General features: G+C 42.3%; 1 protein-coding gene across 3 annotated transcripts in view; it reads left to right on the top strand.

The window, feature by feature from the left end:
* The first annotated feature begins 308 nt into the window (after positions 1-308).
* nrg2a (neuregulin 2a) overlaps positions 309-18657 on the top strand; it is a 48282-nt gene continuing 29933 nt past the window's right edge. The window contains exons 1-3 of one of the 3 annotated variants that reach the window (XM_053441849.1): positions 309-681; positions 13038-13203; positions 13991-14109. In XM_053441849.1, the coding sequence (XP_053297824.1) occupies positions 594-681; positions 13038-13203; positions 13991-14109 (373 nt within the window). In that variant the 5' untranslated portion in view covers positions 309-593. The remainder of the gene's footprint in view (positions 682-13037; positions 13204-13990; positions 14110-18657) is intronic. The other 2 variants (XM_053441851.1, XM_053441850.1) reach the window with 2 other exon arrangements.

The raw sequence follows: 18657 nt of genomic DNA, 5'->3' as shown, positions 1-18657 counted from the left end.
AGCGGTGCAGAGGGGACAACTGAGCTCCACTTTTGCACGGGTCATTACGAAGGACAAGATGCTCGGGCGGTAGAGGAGAAAAGAGTTGGCTACGAGGGGGGGGGGAGCATGCACGGGCCAACCTCAGAGTTTCTTTGGACTCTGTGGGACCAGTTTTCTCTCTGTCCTCTGTCGTGGCTGCAGGGCCTGGAAGGGCCACTGCTTATCTGATAGATCCAGTTGCTTGCCTCAAAGCAATGGGAAATGCCTTGCTCACTCCCATTGGAGCCTCCCTCTGTATTCTCTCACTTTTTCCCCTCTCGGTTTCTTCAGCAGTGCCTCTCTACCTTTCTCTCCCTTTTTTTCTCCTCCCTCCCTTCCCCCTCTCTCTCTTTCTCTCTCTCTCTCCCTCTCCCTCTCCCTCTCCCTCTGCCCTGCTGTGAGTAGGTGGTTCCTTGCTGTACTGATTGGTGTGAGTCTATATAGGAGGAGAGGCGCTCTAACAGGCTCAGAGTCTGGTGGTGCCCACTTGCCACACGTTCCCAGTAGGACTACCTGTGTATTTTTTTTCTTTTCTGTCTTTTCGTGAGAGGATTTACTTTGTGCTGGCAGCAATGACGGAGAGCAAGAAGAAAGATAGGAAAGGGAGAAAGAAGGGGGGTAAGAAAGGACAAAAGGAGAAAGAGGCTGATCCAACCAAAGGTAAATGTAACTTAAAGGGAGTTTCGGTGTAGCATTTTGTATGTATAGGTATACATTTATGAGTGTGTGTGTGTGTGTGTGTGTGAGAGAGACAGAGAGAGACAGAGAGAGAGAAAAAGAGAGGGAGAGAGACGTGGAGGGAAAACAGTGAGATTACGTTTGTGTTTCTGTATTACGGAAGTGTGGGACCAAGTAAGTATCCCCTTGGCTTGTCAAAGCTTGCCGCCAGGTTGTCACATGGATCGGTCTCCTAATGTGGACGGGGTGTAGAGGCACATCTGGTTTTGGCAGCACTTTGGAATTGCAGGGAAGTCAAATGATATGACCTGTGTTCAAAAATCAACTGAGGCTTCTTCTTCTTTCTTTTTTGTTTTTAAAGCCGGCACCTCACAGAGCCATAGCACAGTTGTGTTATGACCCCTATGAAAACAAATGACTGACTGTTAAGTGGTGCTTTGAAGCTTTTTGTTGATTTATTGCATGGTCATGTCTGCACAGACGTTCCGGTACATGTCCCACATTTGGAAAAGAAAGTTTTAGTGGTTTTATAATGAAGGTGGTTGTTGTGGAAAGAGAATACAATATCTCATGATGTACCTTTTGAAAGGGTTAATAATTCAACAGTTGAGTATCTGAATTCAGTGTCTGTGGTAAGTCATCAAATAGTTTCTGGGAGATACTTTAACATTGGAGGAGCATGGGAGCTGCTAGTCTTTCAGTCACTTACGTAGCAATGTGCTTGCTCAGTGGTGGATCCTACAAGCCACAGCATGTCACTGTAGTTTGACCTCGGGTCATGGGGAAGCCCAACCCCCATTTTAATTGACACTTTGAGGACAATACCATGTTAATCACTGGAGCTACTATCCCTCACTCTGTGTTGGATCAGATACTGCATCTTACCCAGCATCTCTTTATGTGGGTAGCCATTTTGTACCTGCTGTAGTCACCAGTCAGCTTCCAGCAGATAACCCTCGAGACTGGGTTTGGCAAAGATTTGCTTGGGAGAAGATGCTTTGCAGGACTTGTATATAACAGCATCTTCTTTTTCAGCGCACATGTGCTAATCTTGTTGTCTTTGGAGCTCGTGTTTGTGGCTTTTTTTCTTGTTTTATTACCCGTGCAAAGTCGAATATATAAATAATTACTGATTCCCCACGTTTGACTGTAATCTATAAACACGTAAGATAAACAGCTCCCCAAAACACACTGGACAAAGAGTAGTTGCAGAACGCTTTTTTGGCATCTTTGTTAATCAACATGCACATCTGCCGTAAACATAGAAAAGAAGTGTGTGTGAGTGATGAGTATACTCCGGGTTTTTCACTCTGCTTCTCACAAAATGGCACAAGAGTCAATGAACTGCGCTTGTCTTGCCTAAGTATTGAATTTTATCAATACGCATTGTGTTTATTGATATTCATTGTGAGTGTCTTTGCTGCTGTTCCTTGCTAATACATGCAGCGGCTGACATTTATCGTGAAATTTTGATTTGTGGTCATTACATTCCTATTGACCTCCATTATTGATCCATCACAAAACTCTGTTAATAGGTAAACCGTGTGAGAGTATGAGTTTACCTGCTGTAAAATTGAGCTTTTAAAGTAGGTCAAAATCAAGACAAACTCATGGGTGATGCTTATTGTGTCTAGTACATGCACCATGTTAGGTGTGTTCAGGGCCTTAGGCTCCAAAATGGGTCAGCCAAGACGGAACAGAGAGGACGACTCTTTCATGCACTACTTCCCTCTGATTGGGCTCTTTAATAAATGTTTCCAGATTATTGGTACCAGACACTTTGATCAAAGATGTGGTTAATCAGAAAAATCTATCAAAAGTTGAAAAGTAATCATTTGTAAACATTAAAAAGAGGTCTGTAGTGTAGAACTATAGAATACATCACAGCAGTATGCTAGCCTATATGTCGATCAGTACGTCAAAGCAAGCCAAGTTGCAAACAGATAAGCGCCTCTCTTGCCGCATGTTAGTTTCTGTGATATAAGATGTTTATACTGTTTATAAAGATATACATATTTATATTTTCTCACCGTCTATCACACAAAACTATTTTCTGACAGGTTGACGTAAATTAAACCATTATGACCTTTAGATTAGGTCTGTTTTATATGTTTGCTGGTTCCTGCACAATAGGTTTCAAGGCTGCCATAGCGGAACTGATTTAACATCTGTACAAGCGACCTGTTATGATAGGTAATTTCTTATAGTTATGTTTTATTCCTAGATGCCCTCTAGTGGCCATAGTAAATATTAGAGATGAGCCGGATACTCGGCTGAAACGAGTATCCGGTACGGATAAAGCACTTTTGCTGAGCACGATTATTATACGAGTAATACGAGTCAATATCTGTGCTCGGACTGAATGAAAATCCTCGCACAGCGTCACAGCGCTCCTCCCCTTCACACACCGATCTGCTCACTCACTCACAGAACAGCCCTCTGTCTCTCAGTCACTCAGGTTCGCGGGTCTTTTCCGTTAACGTTTAGGGTTTCTTCAGCTTGAAGTTTGTTTTTATTTCAGTTTGTACTTACTTATTAACCAGTAGAGTTCTGTTAAACGTGGGTTCGTTCAGACGCGGTGCTGGTAGAAAGCGACTCGCGTTGCATCTCTGCCTGTCGGAGATTTTTTTTTTTTTTTTTTTAAACAGTTTTTTTCTTTTTACTTCACGCATTGAGTGTCTGACTACTCTCTAGCGTCTGGCTACTCTCTCTCTCTCTCACTCCCTCTCTCTGCCGGTCGTTGGAGTTTTTATTTATTTTTTAAACCGTCAGTTGGCTCTAACCAGTTTTATTTTACTTCACGCACTGAGTGTCTGACACTTTCTAGGTAGTAGTGATATAAAAAATATTACAAATTAAGCTACACACACACCTGGTGTGGAAATAAATAAAAAAAAAATCATAAAAAAATTTCAAAGTTAAAAAAGAAAGTTATGTTGAGTATTAAAACACTTGTTATTACATTTCACTTCATAATTGCAACAGCATGTGTTGTATTCATTGTTGCAAAACTTGTTCTGTAAATAGTTCGTTTGCTATTGTGATCAAAATCATTGAGCTGAAGCTCAATGCTGATGCTGTCCTGTAATAGTTTTCTAATCAGCAATAAATATAACAATTTCTGATCAACCCATATCAATTGCATGCTTAAAATAACATACTGGTTAAAGCCCCGCCCGTTTCAAGACAACCTGGCCTACTTCCGGGTTAAATCCAGCCCACTTCCGGGTTAAATCACACCCACTTCCGGGTTAGGCCCCGCCCACTCCGATTACGGATACGGATACAGATAATTCATATGGTTAACAGATACAGATATAGATACAGATAATGCTGTACTCGCTCATCCCTAGTAAATATGAGCATTGTTCACATTGGGACACGGTTCGGGTGGACGGATTTGGACAGCGAAGAAAAACTGTTTCAAACTGACTGTCCTCATAAGGTCCTTTAAACTTAATGGATTACCCAATGTTAGCCATCGTTACCCATCGTTAGCCATCTTTCTCAAAAGCTACCCAAGCTGCTTTTGTATTTAAACTAAACTCTGACTTAGCAACATGCTAACAGTTGGAATCATGATGTTGAAGCTACTGTGCTCTTGCCATTGCCATTGCTGGGAAGCTCCTATGGGTCATATCAGTGGTGTGTTCAAAATGGGGGACTTGCTGGATTATATATTTGAATGAAATTCATTCAGCACACATGGTTGTGTTTGCTAATACTGCTGTCATAACAATGCATTCATTAATTGCTAGACTTTCAAATGTTTCTCTAGCTGTCATTTCAGCTCTCAACTTTTTGGCACCAGTGCAATATTGTCCGTGTTGTGGACAATGCATTAAACAATGTGTCAGTGCATGTACGCATGTGCTCGCGTGGAAGAGGTGTGAAAAAATATATTTTGAATGAGCAATCCGTTGAGGCTGTTAAACTGTCAGTCAATCCTCACCTTCAGCACATGAACAAGACGGTATTGTCTTCTTCCCTCGTTCCCAGAGAACTTAGTTCCGCACATTTATTTATGGAGATGACCTCAGAGCAGGTAATCCTCGGCTATAATTGTTCTGTCACTGTCTATGACGTCTTCAGCATTCGGACTAGAAAATATGTCCAAATGTTGATTCAGGGTTTTACCCCTGCTTCAATGTTACATGATGATTTCCCTACACATCTTTTTTTGGAAGCTGTGTGTATTGTGGCTGAAAGTTGACACTCTTCACGGAATGTTGCATGACTTTGTTTAATGAAACAGACGCACGGTTAGACGGAGAGAACTCCTGCAAACCCTAACACAGACATCAGGGCTAAAATCTTGGAAAGAAAAGACACTCGAGGGAGGGGAAGAAACTGTGCAACTTTGTGATCTTTCCTGTGATATAAGAAGAGGAGAGTAAAAAGGCTCCAGGCGTTTCATCAAATCTGTCATCAGTACAATGTAATGGGTGTAATAGTTTGTATCTCCCTTTTCAAGTAGCTGCTAGAAGTCGCTGTGGAGTCTGCCTGACCAAAGAAATAGGCTTTTGTTTGCATATTTCAAAAACTTTTACCATCGAGACAGAACACAACATGTTCCTCTCTGTTCGACTGGGTTTGAGTGCTCAGTGACGCTGGTAATAGTTAGTTACGGAAGTAAAGAGCTGGCTACTTCATTGTGTGCCAGATGCTTTCTCTTCATCATGACCCAACACCTACCACACCTTTTGTAAATGAAGCGCTTCTTAAATTATTCAATGTGTATCGAGACCGGTAGTCAGCGGAGGTGATGAAGACTCCATCCAGGTGTGTTCTTGCTCCATGTAATTGCTCTTACAAAATTGCTTTTTGGCATTGCCGCGACTAGCAACAACTCTAATACTCTAGTAATAGGAAAACTCGTCACAAACAAAGCTAAAAGATCTTCACTCTAAAAAAAAACGCAGACCCATACATACAGTTTTAAAATGCCTGTTAGACACAGAGACATTTTTGCAGAGAGCACACATTTTAGTTTTTACTCTACTGGCAGTGATAAAGTCTGAAATATAAACACAAACCACAGAAATGTAAACAAAGTCTTTTGCAGGTGGTTCTCAAAGAGAATAGAAATAAAATTTGACCAACTTTTAATTTGAAAGGAATCTGTAGGTTGGACTTTTATAATTGCTGATTAACCAAAGTTACTCCATGTTAGTCAACCAGACATATTTCTATATGTTCTTACTTTCTGGGGACAAATGTAATCACGGATAATGATAACGTTTTTATGTGTTTGAAGTGCTACAGTTGAAGTGTGAACTGTACAGCTCTAAGGTGGTTCAGGTGGTAGCGTGAGTACGAAGTGTACAACATCCACGGTTCCCAACAAAGGCACTGGTTAGGTTTAGTTTTAGTTTTTTTCTATATGTATCTCCATATTCCCTTAATTGAGTGCTGGGAGAGCCCACTCATAATCATTTAAAACATATTTACTATTTGCAAATTATTGTATATTAATGTGATTTCTAAGAGACAGGGCTATGGGAGCTCCTGATTTAAACTTAAATTTGCTTTACTGTTACAATGCCAACAACTTTTGACCACTTCTGTCCACCCTGTTGGTATCACATAATTACTTTTCTATACCGACACATTTAGCAAAAAATCCTGTGTGTAACTTGGAGTCTTGTGTGTTTTCATTAGTGCGTGGTTACCCTGTCCCTCCGTTTCACTCCCTCTATCTCTCTCTCATGTTATTGCTTTTCCTTGTAAATTAGCCTGGCTGTGCATGAATAACTGCATTATTGAGCAATATTCCCATTCCCTAATATAAATGTGCATCAACCAATGTGAAGCCGAGGTTGGGAGGAAGTAAGATGAGAATGAGCTATATCCGTGTTTGTCTGAGCATCAGAAACGAAACAACATGAACACTCCGATGTCGACTTCTCTTTTCACAACTGTTAAAGCTTACTGCAGTATTTGATCAGGTCAACTCCTCCGAAATATTTACAAACAAGTCCTTGGTTTGGTCCGTTTTCAAATTTCCTGCACCAGTCTGTATTTTAACATTTCACATGTATTACCATTTCACTCCCAGATACCCAAATTACTTCTCATTGGACAAACTTTTAGTGTCAAATATTGTGTTGAAAGAACTTGTGTAACACAATTATTTCCCTTTGCCTGTCGTCGTGTGGCTGCCAATGAGAGGCAAATGTCAAGGAAGCATTTGTATATCCGGACACAGTTGGAGAATTCAACACAGCAGTGACTATGCTTTACAAAAAACTGTGGAAATCTAGCGTGAACATGAACACAATCAACAGTGATGCACTTTCCTTCATAGAAAGTGACATTACTGCAAAAAAAGCATTAATCAGAAACTAGGTATAGCAGCTAAGAAGTAATCTTGTATTATTTAATTATATTTTCCATACAAAACTTTGACACTTTCTTGTGTATCCTCATAGTGCTGACTGTGAGCCAAGATATTCACACTTTACAGGACCATGTTCTCATCAAGCAGTTCTATCATCCAGACATTTCACGCTCACAGTGAGCTGCTGCATGACTCTGTTGTCTCAACTGTTTGTAATGTGGTTGATCTGAAACCATCGGCCAAACATATAAAAAAGGGCATGTTATCTGTGAGAGGTTTGTGTAAAAGCAATACAAGTGCAGCTTTTTTACTTTTAAAGCATTTTGAATATTTCATGTCCACAAGAAAAAAAGTTTGCAAAAAGTACAAGATCGCTGACGATAAAACAACCACTTCCCTCACATACAGGAAAAACTGGTCTTTGGCCACGGCAGAGAAATATAACAACCGGGGCCAGTTGGCAAAATGTTGGCACCGATATGTCGAGGGCATCAAACTGTAAATGGAGGCTTGTTCTGCTGCTTGTACAGTGAATATGTCACCCAGAGTACTCTCGTTTATCACAGCCTCAAGCCATTTCATTCTGAATTCCCTGTCAACGGAAATAGACATCTGTTTTTAAATACAGTACTTGTTGACATTCCTCCATCACTTCAGTGTCCTTCAAACCTTTACTGTCAGAGATGTAGTTCGAGCAGGCATACATCATTTGACCTATAGGTGGCAGAAGGTGCTATGGTTATTTTGTGCTTTTCATTGTACAGTAAAACAAATAGAAAGATTAAAAAAAAAACCTTTCCAATTAACATCTATAGAAAACTATGAAGACTTCATGTGCTCAGAAACCAGGAACACTAAAGTGTCAGTAATGCATTTTGAAGTTATTAGAAATTAAAAGTGAGAAAATCCTAAATCAATATACAGTAATTGTACTCAAATTTCATACAAATATAAAAACTACGATTTTTGGTTGACTGGTTCAGAGTAGTAGGAATGATGAAAGTTTGCATTGTCAGACAGAGAAATATGAATTTATTTGTAATTTGAGGAGTAACGATTCATTTAAAAGTAACAGGACCCTGTCTATTGAGTTAAGTCCGAGAGAAGCGGCGCAATTTGAGTCATATATAAACAATGTGCCAGATCATTATTGGGTGGAAGTGTATTGGTTCTGGTGGGAGGCTGTTGAAATGATCTCTCCGAACAGATGTTGTGTTACAGTGACTAGAGTGCGGGGCCTTAAGACCATTCCCACATGCAAAAGCCATTTCTCGAGCTGTCTCACCATGTAATTTGTCTTTTGACAACGTGCGGTGAAGTGACATAACACCAGAGTAATCAGGGATACTTTGTCTAGAAGGGGAAACACAAAGGCATGCCTCGGATTCCTTCTCTAAGCTCCTGGAAGTATAACAGAAATGTTAACTCAATAATACGGGCGGCGGATTGTTAATTCATCAAATTGCTTTTGTTTTTGAAGCTCTTTTGCTGGGCCGGGGTTTCCAACTGTTACCCAAGGCATAAGCTGTTGACACGCCGGATGGGCTTCTATTCTCAAATTTGGTTTTTATAGTCCATGTCTGCAGCTGCCCCTCCGCTTCAAACTGAGAGAATCAGGCTGTTGTTGAGGCGGGGGGGTTATCATCGCTGCCTGACACTTCTTTCCACTGCTGCATTGGAAAATGAGATAGCCATTTGTCTCTGAGAAATGGTTTTATTTCCATTGATAGTGGCTCTGCTTTCTTGTTGGAAAACATGAATTGCAAGTAAGTGGAATTACAGTTGACAGGATTTTGAATGTAGTTGAGTCGTGTCCATGAGGCTCATCTGTCATTTCAGACATGAGGAACGACTATATCCCCGCCGGGGCTCTCAGTCCTCTGTGATATCTACAAGTTAATATAGACCTTTAACCCACTTGTTCGCTTCATTTACTTTGTGTTACTCATTTAAAAAAAGGACTACTGAAGTTGTCCAGACATTATTTACCTTGAGTACGAAGACTAATCGGTGCGCAGTGTGATATTTAACATCTGCATCACACAGCCTTGATGGACTCCTGTGTCTTCATTAGGACTGTATCCTGTAGATGGAGCAGACCCAGTACACATCTGGCGCACTGGGCTGATGAGAAGTGCAGACACGGGTTCCTGTAACTTTTCCAGGCAAAGACAAAGCTTGTTTAATTAGCTTGGCAGGGACTGACCCGTGTCCAGGAGAAGTACTAAACATTTGTCTTAATGTTGCAGCCCCATTCCTGCAGTTCTCTTGACTATGACTGACAAGGCTTTCCTCGGGGCGCTGTGCTGAGGCCAGTCTGGCAGAGCTTAAAGTGGGCATGGCGATGGTGTACAGTAGTTCACTTGTGCAGGCTTTGGGACCTTGGACTCGTACGGGCTGCTCTGCTCCGCGGGTTTTGTAAGTCATCCGATACAGCAGTAAAAAAATAAGATAATAATCAGTTCTTCTAATTACATTCAAAGAAAAAGTTTCCTTATCAGATGACAGTTTATGAAAGCATGCGATGAAGCTAACGTGACACAGGTGTCGTCGCCAAACCCTGAGTCATTTCCGACAGTACCACTGATGCAGCGATACGAATGTGTATTATTATTAACCAGTGTAACGGGAAACCACTGGGATCATGTGATGGTAGACCATAGGGCATTGTGCAATCCGATCTTTATTTAACATCAAGTCCAATAAAGAAGATTATATTTGCTAAACAACAGAAAGTGTCTGATGAAGAACATCTGGAACATCAGGGAACTTCCTACATGGTCTCGTTGGAGGCTATAAACCTTCACTGCTTGCAGTCTCTTCTAAATGGGAATGTACCATTATTTTCAGCCTTTATAATGTTTAGATTTTAATGTAAATTGTTAAATCTGAACATTATATATGTTAAACAACAGAGAGTGTTTAATGAGGAACATCTGGAACATCAGGAAACGACTTACATGGTCTTGTTGGAGGCTAATGATAAACCCACCCTACTTGCAGAGTTGCTTCTAATGGGAATACACTTTTTTATTCATAGTAAACCCTTTCAGGATGGTTAAATCTGAACATTGTATTTGCTAAACAACAGAGAGTGTTTAATGAGGAACATCTGGATCATCAGGAGACTTCTCGCATAGTTAAACACATACCACCTGTAGAGGGGATTTTGTATGGCTCCTATACTATAGTATATTTTCAGCCTATATAATACTTTAACTTCAATGTCCGGACCCCTTTGGAGGCAGTATTGCAGCACAAAAATCCATCTTGAAAAAGAAGCTAATAAAAGCCACCAAGTTCCATGGTGCAGCGACACACCCGCCCTGTGTCTTTATTTTCCAAAAGCCACGAATATCATCACTCACATTTTCCAACAGGAAGCCGCAGTCACAGATAAAAGTCCACTGTACCCCTCGCTCGGAAATAATTTTAGTAACAAATAGCTGCGATTGATCTAAAAATACTTGTTTTTCCACTGATCTGTGTCTCGTTTATGAGCTATTTTAAATGTGACATTTCGCAGTCTTTGATTCCAGTGGAAATCAGCTCGTCAGTGCACGTCAGACAGTGCTGTTCAGTAGCCTGCCTTGAATGAGACTTGCCTTTGTATTTCCAAAGTTGTCATTGGTGCCTTTTTTTAAATGAACTAAACTTGATGCTGCTTAAGTCAAAGACGGTCGTTATTAACGTTGGCAAAAATATAAGTTGACATCAATATATCTGTGAAGGGCTCTTTTACATTACAAAATCAAGGTAATTAGGGCCCGAGCACCGAATGGTGAGAGGCCCTATTGAAATTGTAGGCATTATTCTTCTTCTTATTATTATTATTATTATTCACCGCACAATGAATTGGCTTTTTGAGGGCTTCAACGTGCTCAAAAAGTTTTTAATCACAATATATATTTCTAAATTAAAATGGACAAAAATGGGTTTACACTGGTCCAAAGCGATCCATGGTTGGCACATGCAGCTGTGACCTCTGGCTCCTGTCGGGAGTATCAGTGCTAAATGTGACCAGAGGAGGCAGAGCAGTGTTTCAGTGTCTGTTCAGACGAGAGGAAGCAGCGTGAGACACAGGAGACACTCGCTGCTGCAGACGGAGCTCTTTAATGTCCACACCTGCAGGACACGCAGAGCTGAACAACCGCCTGCTGTTTGTACATGAACTCGTGGATGTGGTTGAGGATCAGAAATCCACTTTAATAGCAGTTCGAGGCGTGCCTAACAATAAAGGTCTGTTACGAAACCACATTTCAATTCACTAGATCCAGATTTTTATTTGGATCTGCACCAAACTATACACACTCATAAATATCATTCCCCATGAAATTCTGAGAAATCAACAATCCTGGATGTGCCCCCTGATCCAGATCTGCACCAGTGGTTTCTGCTGACTGACAAACAAGCTCAGGCACTCAGGCCAAACAGTCACATTAAATTCCAATGAAGCCGCACCAAACTGCACGCTCTCATTCTGATCAGTTCCCCATAAATGTGTCAACATTTTTTTATATCAAGATCCATGCCTTGTTCCCTGGATAATCAACATCGCAATGTTTAAGAAAGTAAAAAAAAAAGAAATCCTGGATCAGCACCAAAATGTAGTGAGTTCCTTCCTGACACACACCACGTTTCCTCATTAAGTTCCGTGGAAATCCGTTAAACTTGTTTTTGCATCATCTTTCAATCGATCAAACTTGACATCACATTGTCATTTGTTCAGTTGAAGCGGGAAAATGTTCAATCTACACAGACGGGGAAAAGTGTTGCATCATTTGGGGTTTTCTCTCTGTGCAGACATGTGTTCTTTACCAGGTCAGTGAAGTAGGACATTCTTTAAAGAAAAGGACATCGGGGGATCATTTTGGTGCAGCCTTTGTTTGGATGTTTAATTGAAGTCATTATCTATGCACAGTGTACTTCAGTGTGCTTGTCGTACCATGTTTGCTATGATTGGGCCGTCGGTACTCCAGAGGTGATGCACAGCAAACAGCTGTAATTTGTAGGGGCTGCTCAGGTCAGCCTAGGCATGAAATTGTAAATCTCGGAGAGGGAGTCAGTGTGTGTTTGTGTGTACAAGGGGGGGGGGGTGCATATTGGCCAGCCCCCGGTTGACCCTTGTTCACCTCGTCTCGCTCCGCCTCGCATGAGTCTTCTCCTAAACATGTGTGCAGCTGTCAGCTGGAGAGTATTGGTGAGTGAGTCTGCTGTATGTATGTGTACGTGTGTGTTTGGACAAAGATCACCTTTTTTTTTTTTTTTGTGTTTTTTTCCCCCCAGAGGACAAAAAGTTATCACCATAGATGATGATTATTTGTCTTAAACATAACATATAACAAACAACTGAGTATAAAATATGCACGAACTCTTTAGAATACTAAATTGTTTTAAAAAAGAATGGGAATTTGTGTTTTAAATTTGTAAGGCAAGGTAGTTTTATTTATTTATGAAGTACATATCACACACAGAGGTAGATACTAGGTGCTCGACAGAGACATTAAAAACAACACAGAGAAATTAATAGAAATATACTTAAAAAAAGAAAGAACAGTTGAAAGGAAATTTCAAGAAAATAAAAGAGATTAAAAAGTTTAAATTAAATTGTATTAGAATTTAACTGGTTTCCAGTATTGCTTAAGTACCGCCGGAGATTAAAGAATTGTGATGAAAGCTTTTTCTTACTAATCTTGGTGATCTTGCTGTGATGTTAAATATTACTTCAGGTGCTTTTATTGCAGCAAAGCCACAGTGAAACTTGTCCTGTCTATTAGTCTGAGGCAAAGTTGATCAGGTCTCTAGTGACAACATCTGGCGGTCACATGAGAGAGCTGTTGGCTCGGCCCACAAAGATGATGACCGGCTCTATCGCTTTTTCTCACGCTTTCTTGCTAAAATACGCAATTATATATCGAGAACCGAACTACAATCAAGTTTGTGTCTGTTGTGATTAATAACCTCGAGTCTTTTTTCTTTCTCTCTCTGTCTCTTTCAGTTGCGGCTCCCAAGTTAAAACCGATGAGGAATCCAATAATAGTGGACGAGGGGAAACGGCTCACAGTAAAGTGTGAGGCCACAGGGAACCCTCTCCCCACCTACAGATGGTTCAAAGATGGCACCGAGCTGAAGAAAAACAAAAAAGTCAAAATACGGAACAGCCCGTGAGTACAAATCACCCGTGTCCTGTAAACATTACTCAGGTTGTGTGAGATGAAAAGAAAGTGAAAAAGCTGCCATTTGAAAAATCCTCATAAATACAGAAATGAAATTAGGATATTAATATGGTTCCATGGATGTGTTATCTGAACTGGATGCAAGATTTTCCTTTGGATAAAAAAAAACAACAGCCCTGACAATATATGACAAAGTAAATGGGATATTTACATTTAGACATTAATAACACAGAGACTTATAATGGACCTTGTTTTAGTTTGTCCTGTCAAAAGTTTTACTGACGTCTCTTAAAAGAGTATTTTGGGTGAAATGCTTTTTGGGAGTTGCACGGTAAACTAGTTGCAGTGCCACAGTTGGCATTAGGGAATATTGGCAGCATTGTGAGTGGTGCCAAAGTATCCAGTCAATTAATGCATCCATGGTCCACTCTCTCTCATTCAGGGCGGCTAATCATAATATAATAGAGGCAACTTATCATCATGCTTTTATCCTGTAACAATCCTTAGAGCACAGTGCAGCCAGTGATGATTCACTGTGTAGATGCCAAACTTGTGGTTCTGCTGTTCTGTTTGTGCAAGATGTTTTTCTCTTTCAAATTTGGCGTCAGACGAAGTTATTACTCGTGCATGGAGGCGGAGAGGCTGTGCCACGCTGCCGCTCGCCCTGTGCCCTGCCTCTCCCTGTCCCCCGTGTTTCCACTTGTTGCGTTTCCATGCTGCTTCCTCCCTGCCCCGATTCCCCTGACTCAGCTGTGCGAGTGTTTTTCTCCCACAGGAAAAACTCCAGAGTCCAGATCAGCAAAGCTCAACTGGAGGATTCTGGGAATTACACATGTGTGGTGGAGAACCCGCTGGGAAAGGAGAACTCCACTGGCACCGTAAACGTCCAAAGCAGTGAGTACCGACTCCTAAGCAACAAGTGAAGTGGCGCAGATGTACTGGCATTGTTGTTGCTGTTGTGACTGTTCTCTTGCCAATTGAGAGATCCAGAGGAGCCATTGCAAACAGGCATGTAACGATGGTAACATGCATGAAGAACAACTGTCCACACATGTGCCTCCGGGCCCATTAATCAGTGGAACCGAGCATCGTGCTCAGGAGCTGAGTGGAGTTGAGATGCTATGTGTGGTGTGACCTCCTGGTCTCTCAGTCACTGCAGTTTGCTGGAAGGGTAAAAACCCTGCTCCTCTGTCACTGGCACATAACAGACGCAGCAGACTACAGAGTCTAATTCTAAAACGTAACTCGACAGAAGACGAAAGTTGCAATAAAGAAGTCGTCGGCGTGTGTGATAGCATCGAACACACTCCCTCAGTAGCAGTGTGTGTGAGTTGTGCAGAGCGCCGCAGCAGATGAAAGAGTTTTGATAGCAGCTGTCTCCATCTGGTGAGGTGGTGAGTTTGTGTTTGTTCCGACCAGTGTGGGTAGTGTGTGTGTGTGTGGAGCTGCTGTTGGTAGCTTGTTGTCTGAGTGGATGGAGCCGCTATAAGAAGAAAAAAAAAGATATAAGAGCCTTGCACAGCTGAAACATTTAAGGAAGGACCTGATGTTATCTGGTGCCGGACGGTCAAAGAACCGTACGGTTGGTTGTCTGGCACACATGAGTCAGGACGAGGGCTCGGTGTGCTCGAGGAGCTGCAGCTTCCTGTCGGCCAGCCGGGTTCACCTGGCTTCTCTCACTGAGGACTGCTGAGCAACGTCTCGAGACGTTGATATGGTGGAGATAAGAGGCTGTGGCGTTGGACAGATTCATAAATTGATATATTCAACATATATACAGTTATATAGAACAAACAAACAAGACAGGCGCTTCAGTTCGTCCATTCTCTAAGTTTCATCAACTACCTCCATGGTCTTTGTCGATATCCCCAGCTCCGACATTATTTGACCACCACCTTTCACTCTAAGCTATAGTTAATTGCACACAAATCAGGGCAAGGCCTCAAGCCGCAGAGGCCGGGGTTCGATCTTACCTGTGGCCCTGTATGAATGTCCCCCCCCCCCCACTCTCTCTTTATCCTTTTTTCCCAACCTTACTCTGTTCTATCCATTTAAGGTGATAAACATCCCATAAAACCTCATCTTGGACCTTTTTTGACCGCGTCACAGTAAGGTGTGCTGAGCTTTCATGGAACAAAAGTAACAATGATGATAAACAGCGTTTGTCTATACATTCACTATACTGCATTGCTTTTAGAGAATCGATGAGTTGTGAAAATAATGATGCACCAAGGGAGGTTCCTCTCATCACACCACGGAGGAGATACTCTCATTCTCATCGCTGACCTTGACAACGGGCGGATTCTATCTTTTTTTTGTAAACATCCTCACACTGGCATGAGAGGTGTAGCTGCCGGGGGGACAGGGAGGGACTGGAGTTTAGCCATCACTCAGTGTCCTTGTATTAACATTCAGGCACAGTAATCACTCCCCCTCCTTGCTTTACATTTGGTCAGGGCCACCTTTTAGAGCCATTGTTTACTGTTAACACACCTAAGCTGCATGGGCTGCATTGTTTGAGTATAGCGGCTGTTTTCAAATAAAGAAAGGGCCCATTGTGCTCAAAAAGGCGGAGACCCGCCATATTCCTCCAGCTTGAAAGTTTGATTTCAACCCAAAAATTGTAAAATGAAGAAGTCATCCATCTTGCAATTTAAATGGGGCTGCACATTTCCTCTATTTTTATTTTCCCGTCATGTAAAAAGCTTCAGCAGGGTTTTATAGCCAGATCGTGTGACTTATACTTTACGCTTGTTATGACACTTGGCTTCATTCCATTTCCGTGATATATTTTCTTTTACTCACAGGCATGTAATATTCGAAATAGGAAGTGACTCAAGATGACAAGTCACACATGCAGGGCTCACATTTCTTAAATATTTATTTGAGTGACAGCTATCACTGACTCATAATCATGTATTATGGCAATTAAATAAAAGAGGTTAAATCGTGCTCTGCGCCCAGCAAAGGTCGGGGGGAATCCCTGGTGGTAGCACCTGTTTGCCTGCGTGTTCAATGAAGGCTTATAAACTGCAGAGGCCCATGAAACTCAATATGATGATCCTTGCAGGCAAACGTGCTGCTAATACAGCAATATCAAAGCAAATCTTATATTACAAAGCAATGAACAAGTGGGCCATGATGCACAGTAGCCATGATGGATAGAAGTTCCCCGTGCAATGATACAGAACACGAGTGTGCTGTGTTTTCATTCACACTCTTCAGGACGAAGAAAACGTGATATCACTGCATCTGCTGCAACATGTGGGCTACGGTTTGAAGCCAAAGAGCATGTGTATACTTTTCTCACTCACAGTTGCCTATTTGTGTGTGTGTGTGTGTGTGTGTGTGTGTGTGTGTGTGTGTGTGTGTGTGTGTGTGTGTGTGTGTGTGTGTGTGTGTGTGTGTGTGTGTGTGTGTGTGTGTGTGTGTGTGTGTGTGTGTGTGTGTGTGTGTGTTTGTATGTGTGTGTGTCTGCAGGAAGCATCCCTGTGTGTTCTTTGTGCGAGTGTCTGTCAGCACTGACATTCGCTCAAATCACTCCTGGATATTCCTACAATGGCATCATTGTATGTCCTATAATGTGCAGTGATCGCTAGATGTCTGTCTCTTGTGTGTGTGTCTGTGTCTGTGTCTGTGTGTGTGTGTGTGTGTGTGTGTGTGTGTGTGTGTGTGAGTGTTTGTTCACCATTCAATAAAAAAGTCCCATTGTGTTACAGCAGCACGCCTAGTTCCGTCATGCTTCAGGGGAGAAGGCAAGACAGGGCGAATCGGGGGAGGTATGTCCATGGGCAGGGGGAGGGCTCCGCTGGAGCTACACACGTCAATAAAGGGAAATGGCAGCAAATTGTGCACATTGCTGTGATCATCATGTGCTGATGAGTGGCTGGAACGGACAGATGCTGGACAGTGAACGACTGAGACAATAATGTGATTCCTGAGGTCGGATTTCAATAAACAAACATGTGTTGCTTTGCCTGATTCCAATGCAGAGGAGCTGTAATTTGGTTAGAACGAGAGCTGCTTCTCCTCCTGAAAGTCTTAAGAGAAACGGCTATTGTGTTCAAGGGCTGCAGTGGAGTACGCTCGCCTGCTGCAGTATGTTGCCGAAGCAGCATGTAGCCGCAGTATTATCTGTGTATGTGTGCCTTCTAGGGAAAGAGAGCGAGGGGAGGGGTGCAGATGTAGATGGACAGAGAGAGCAAAAAAAAAAGAAAGAAGAAGAGAGCGTCCATAAAGGAGGATGGGGGTGAGGGGGGGGGGGTACAAAACGAGGGGGGAATTCATGACAGAAAGCAGACGGGGTAGAGAGCGAGAAGGGAGGGATGAGAGGAAGACTGTGCGGAAGAGAGGGAGAAAAGTACGAAGAGGAGGAAGACAAGAGCCCGCTGTGTTGCGGAGGAGAATTTCACACCCATTTTAGAAATGCAGTTAGTGCTCACCACAGCTTTGTGTGAGGCACCATCCCACTGTATCTGATGTCCACTGTCAGGTGGGAGGTGCACAGCTTTTTCTCCACCTGTGCTGTAACCTCTCTCAGTGTCTGGGCGTGCGAGACGAACTCGACTGTGCTTCATCAATGTGAGGGTGCCCTCATAAGAGATACCGGACCTGGACACAGAAAAACGAGCGATCAGAGATGATCCGGTGAAAAGAGCAGCTCGGCACGGCGGCATCATCCTGAGCCGCTCGGTGAGGTACAGTGGAGCACATGGCTGTGCCTGCCTGCTGCCTGCTCGGGTAAAGGCAGACTTTGTGAAACCATCACTCAGCTCCACCACATGGTGAATACAGGCCACCACAGCCCATCTCAGCAGCTCACACAGCCTCCTGCACTGCACTGATTTGAGTCAGTGTTGCGTTAATGTGTGTGCGTGTGAGAGGTTGATCTCTTAAAATAGGATTTTACATTATTTAATTACATTTTTTATATTTTTCCCGATTTTTGGGGATTTAAATGTTCCTCTTTTGCATCTGATCGTGTTGAAATGGGAACACTGTCATAATGAAGCTGCACCAAACACAACGAGGCATTTCATCAACGAGTTTGAACAAAGGCACTTTGACGTGATCTCCACATTTATCGAATACACAAGGAGTGCCAGACGAGCCTGACAGCCCCGCGGAGGGATTAAATCAGAGCTGCCTCCACATTCCTCAAATAAAAATCCCATGTAATGTAAAGTGTGTCATGTAAAGGTGTATGTGGAATCGCTGCCGCGTGCTATAAAAAGCCAATGAACCCTTATTGCTGATGGTGCATGTCGCTGGTCATTACTCCACCCTTATCAATATTTGTGTAGCAAAACTAATGCGACACCCTTGGAACTCTGAGCCGAGTTGCTTCATCGTTAGTGTTATACGTCGCCTTGGGTGTAAAGAAAACAAGTTCAGGGCTGAACCTAAACCAGACGTTTAACCCGTCATGCATTTTAAAGCACA

This window comes from Pleuronectes platessa, chromosome 15, assembly GCF_947347685.1.
Source record: "Pleuronectes platessa chromosome 15, fPlePla1.1, whole genome shotgun sequence".
Lineage (NCBI taxonomy): Eukaryota > Metazoa > Chordata > Actinopteri > Pleuronectiformes > Pleuronectidae > Pleuronectes > Pleuronectes platessa.
This window is presented reverse-complemented; position numbering and strand designations above follow the sequence as displayed.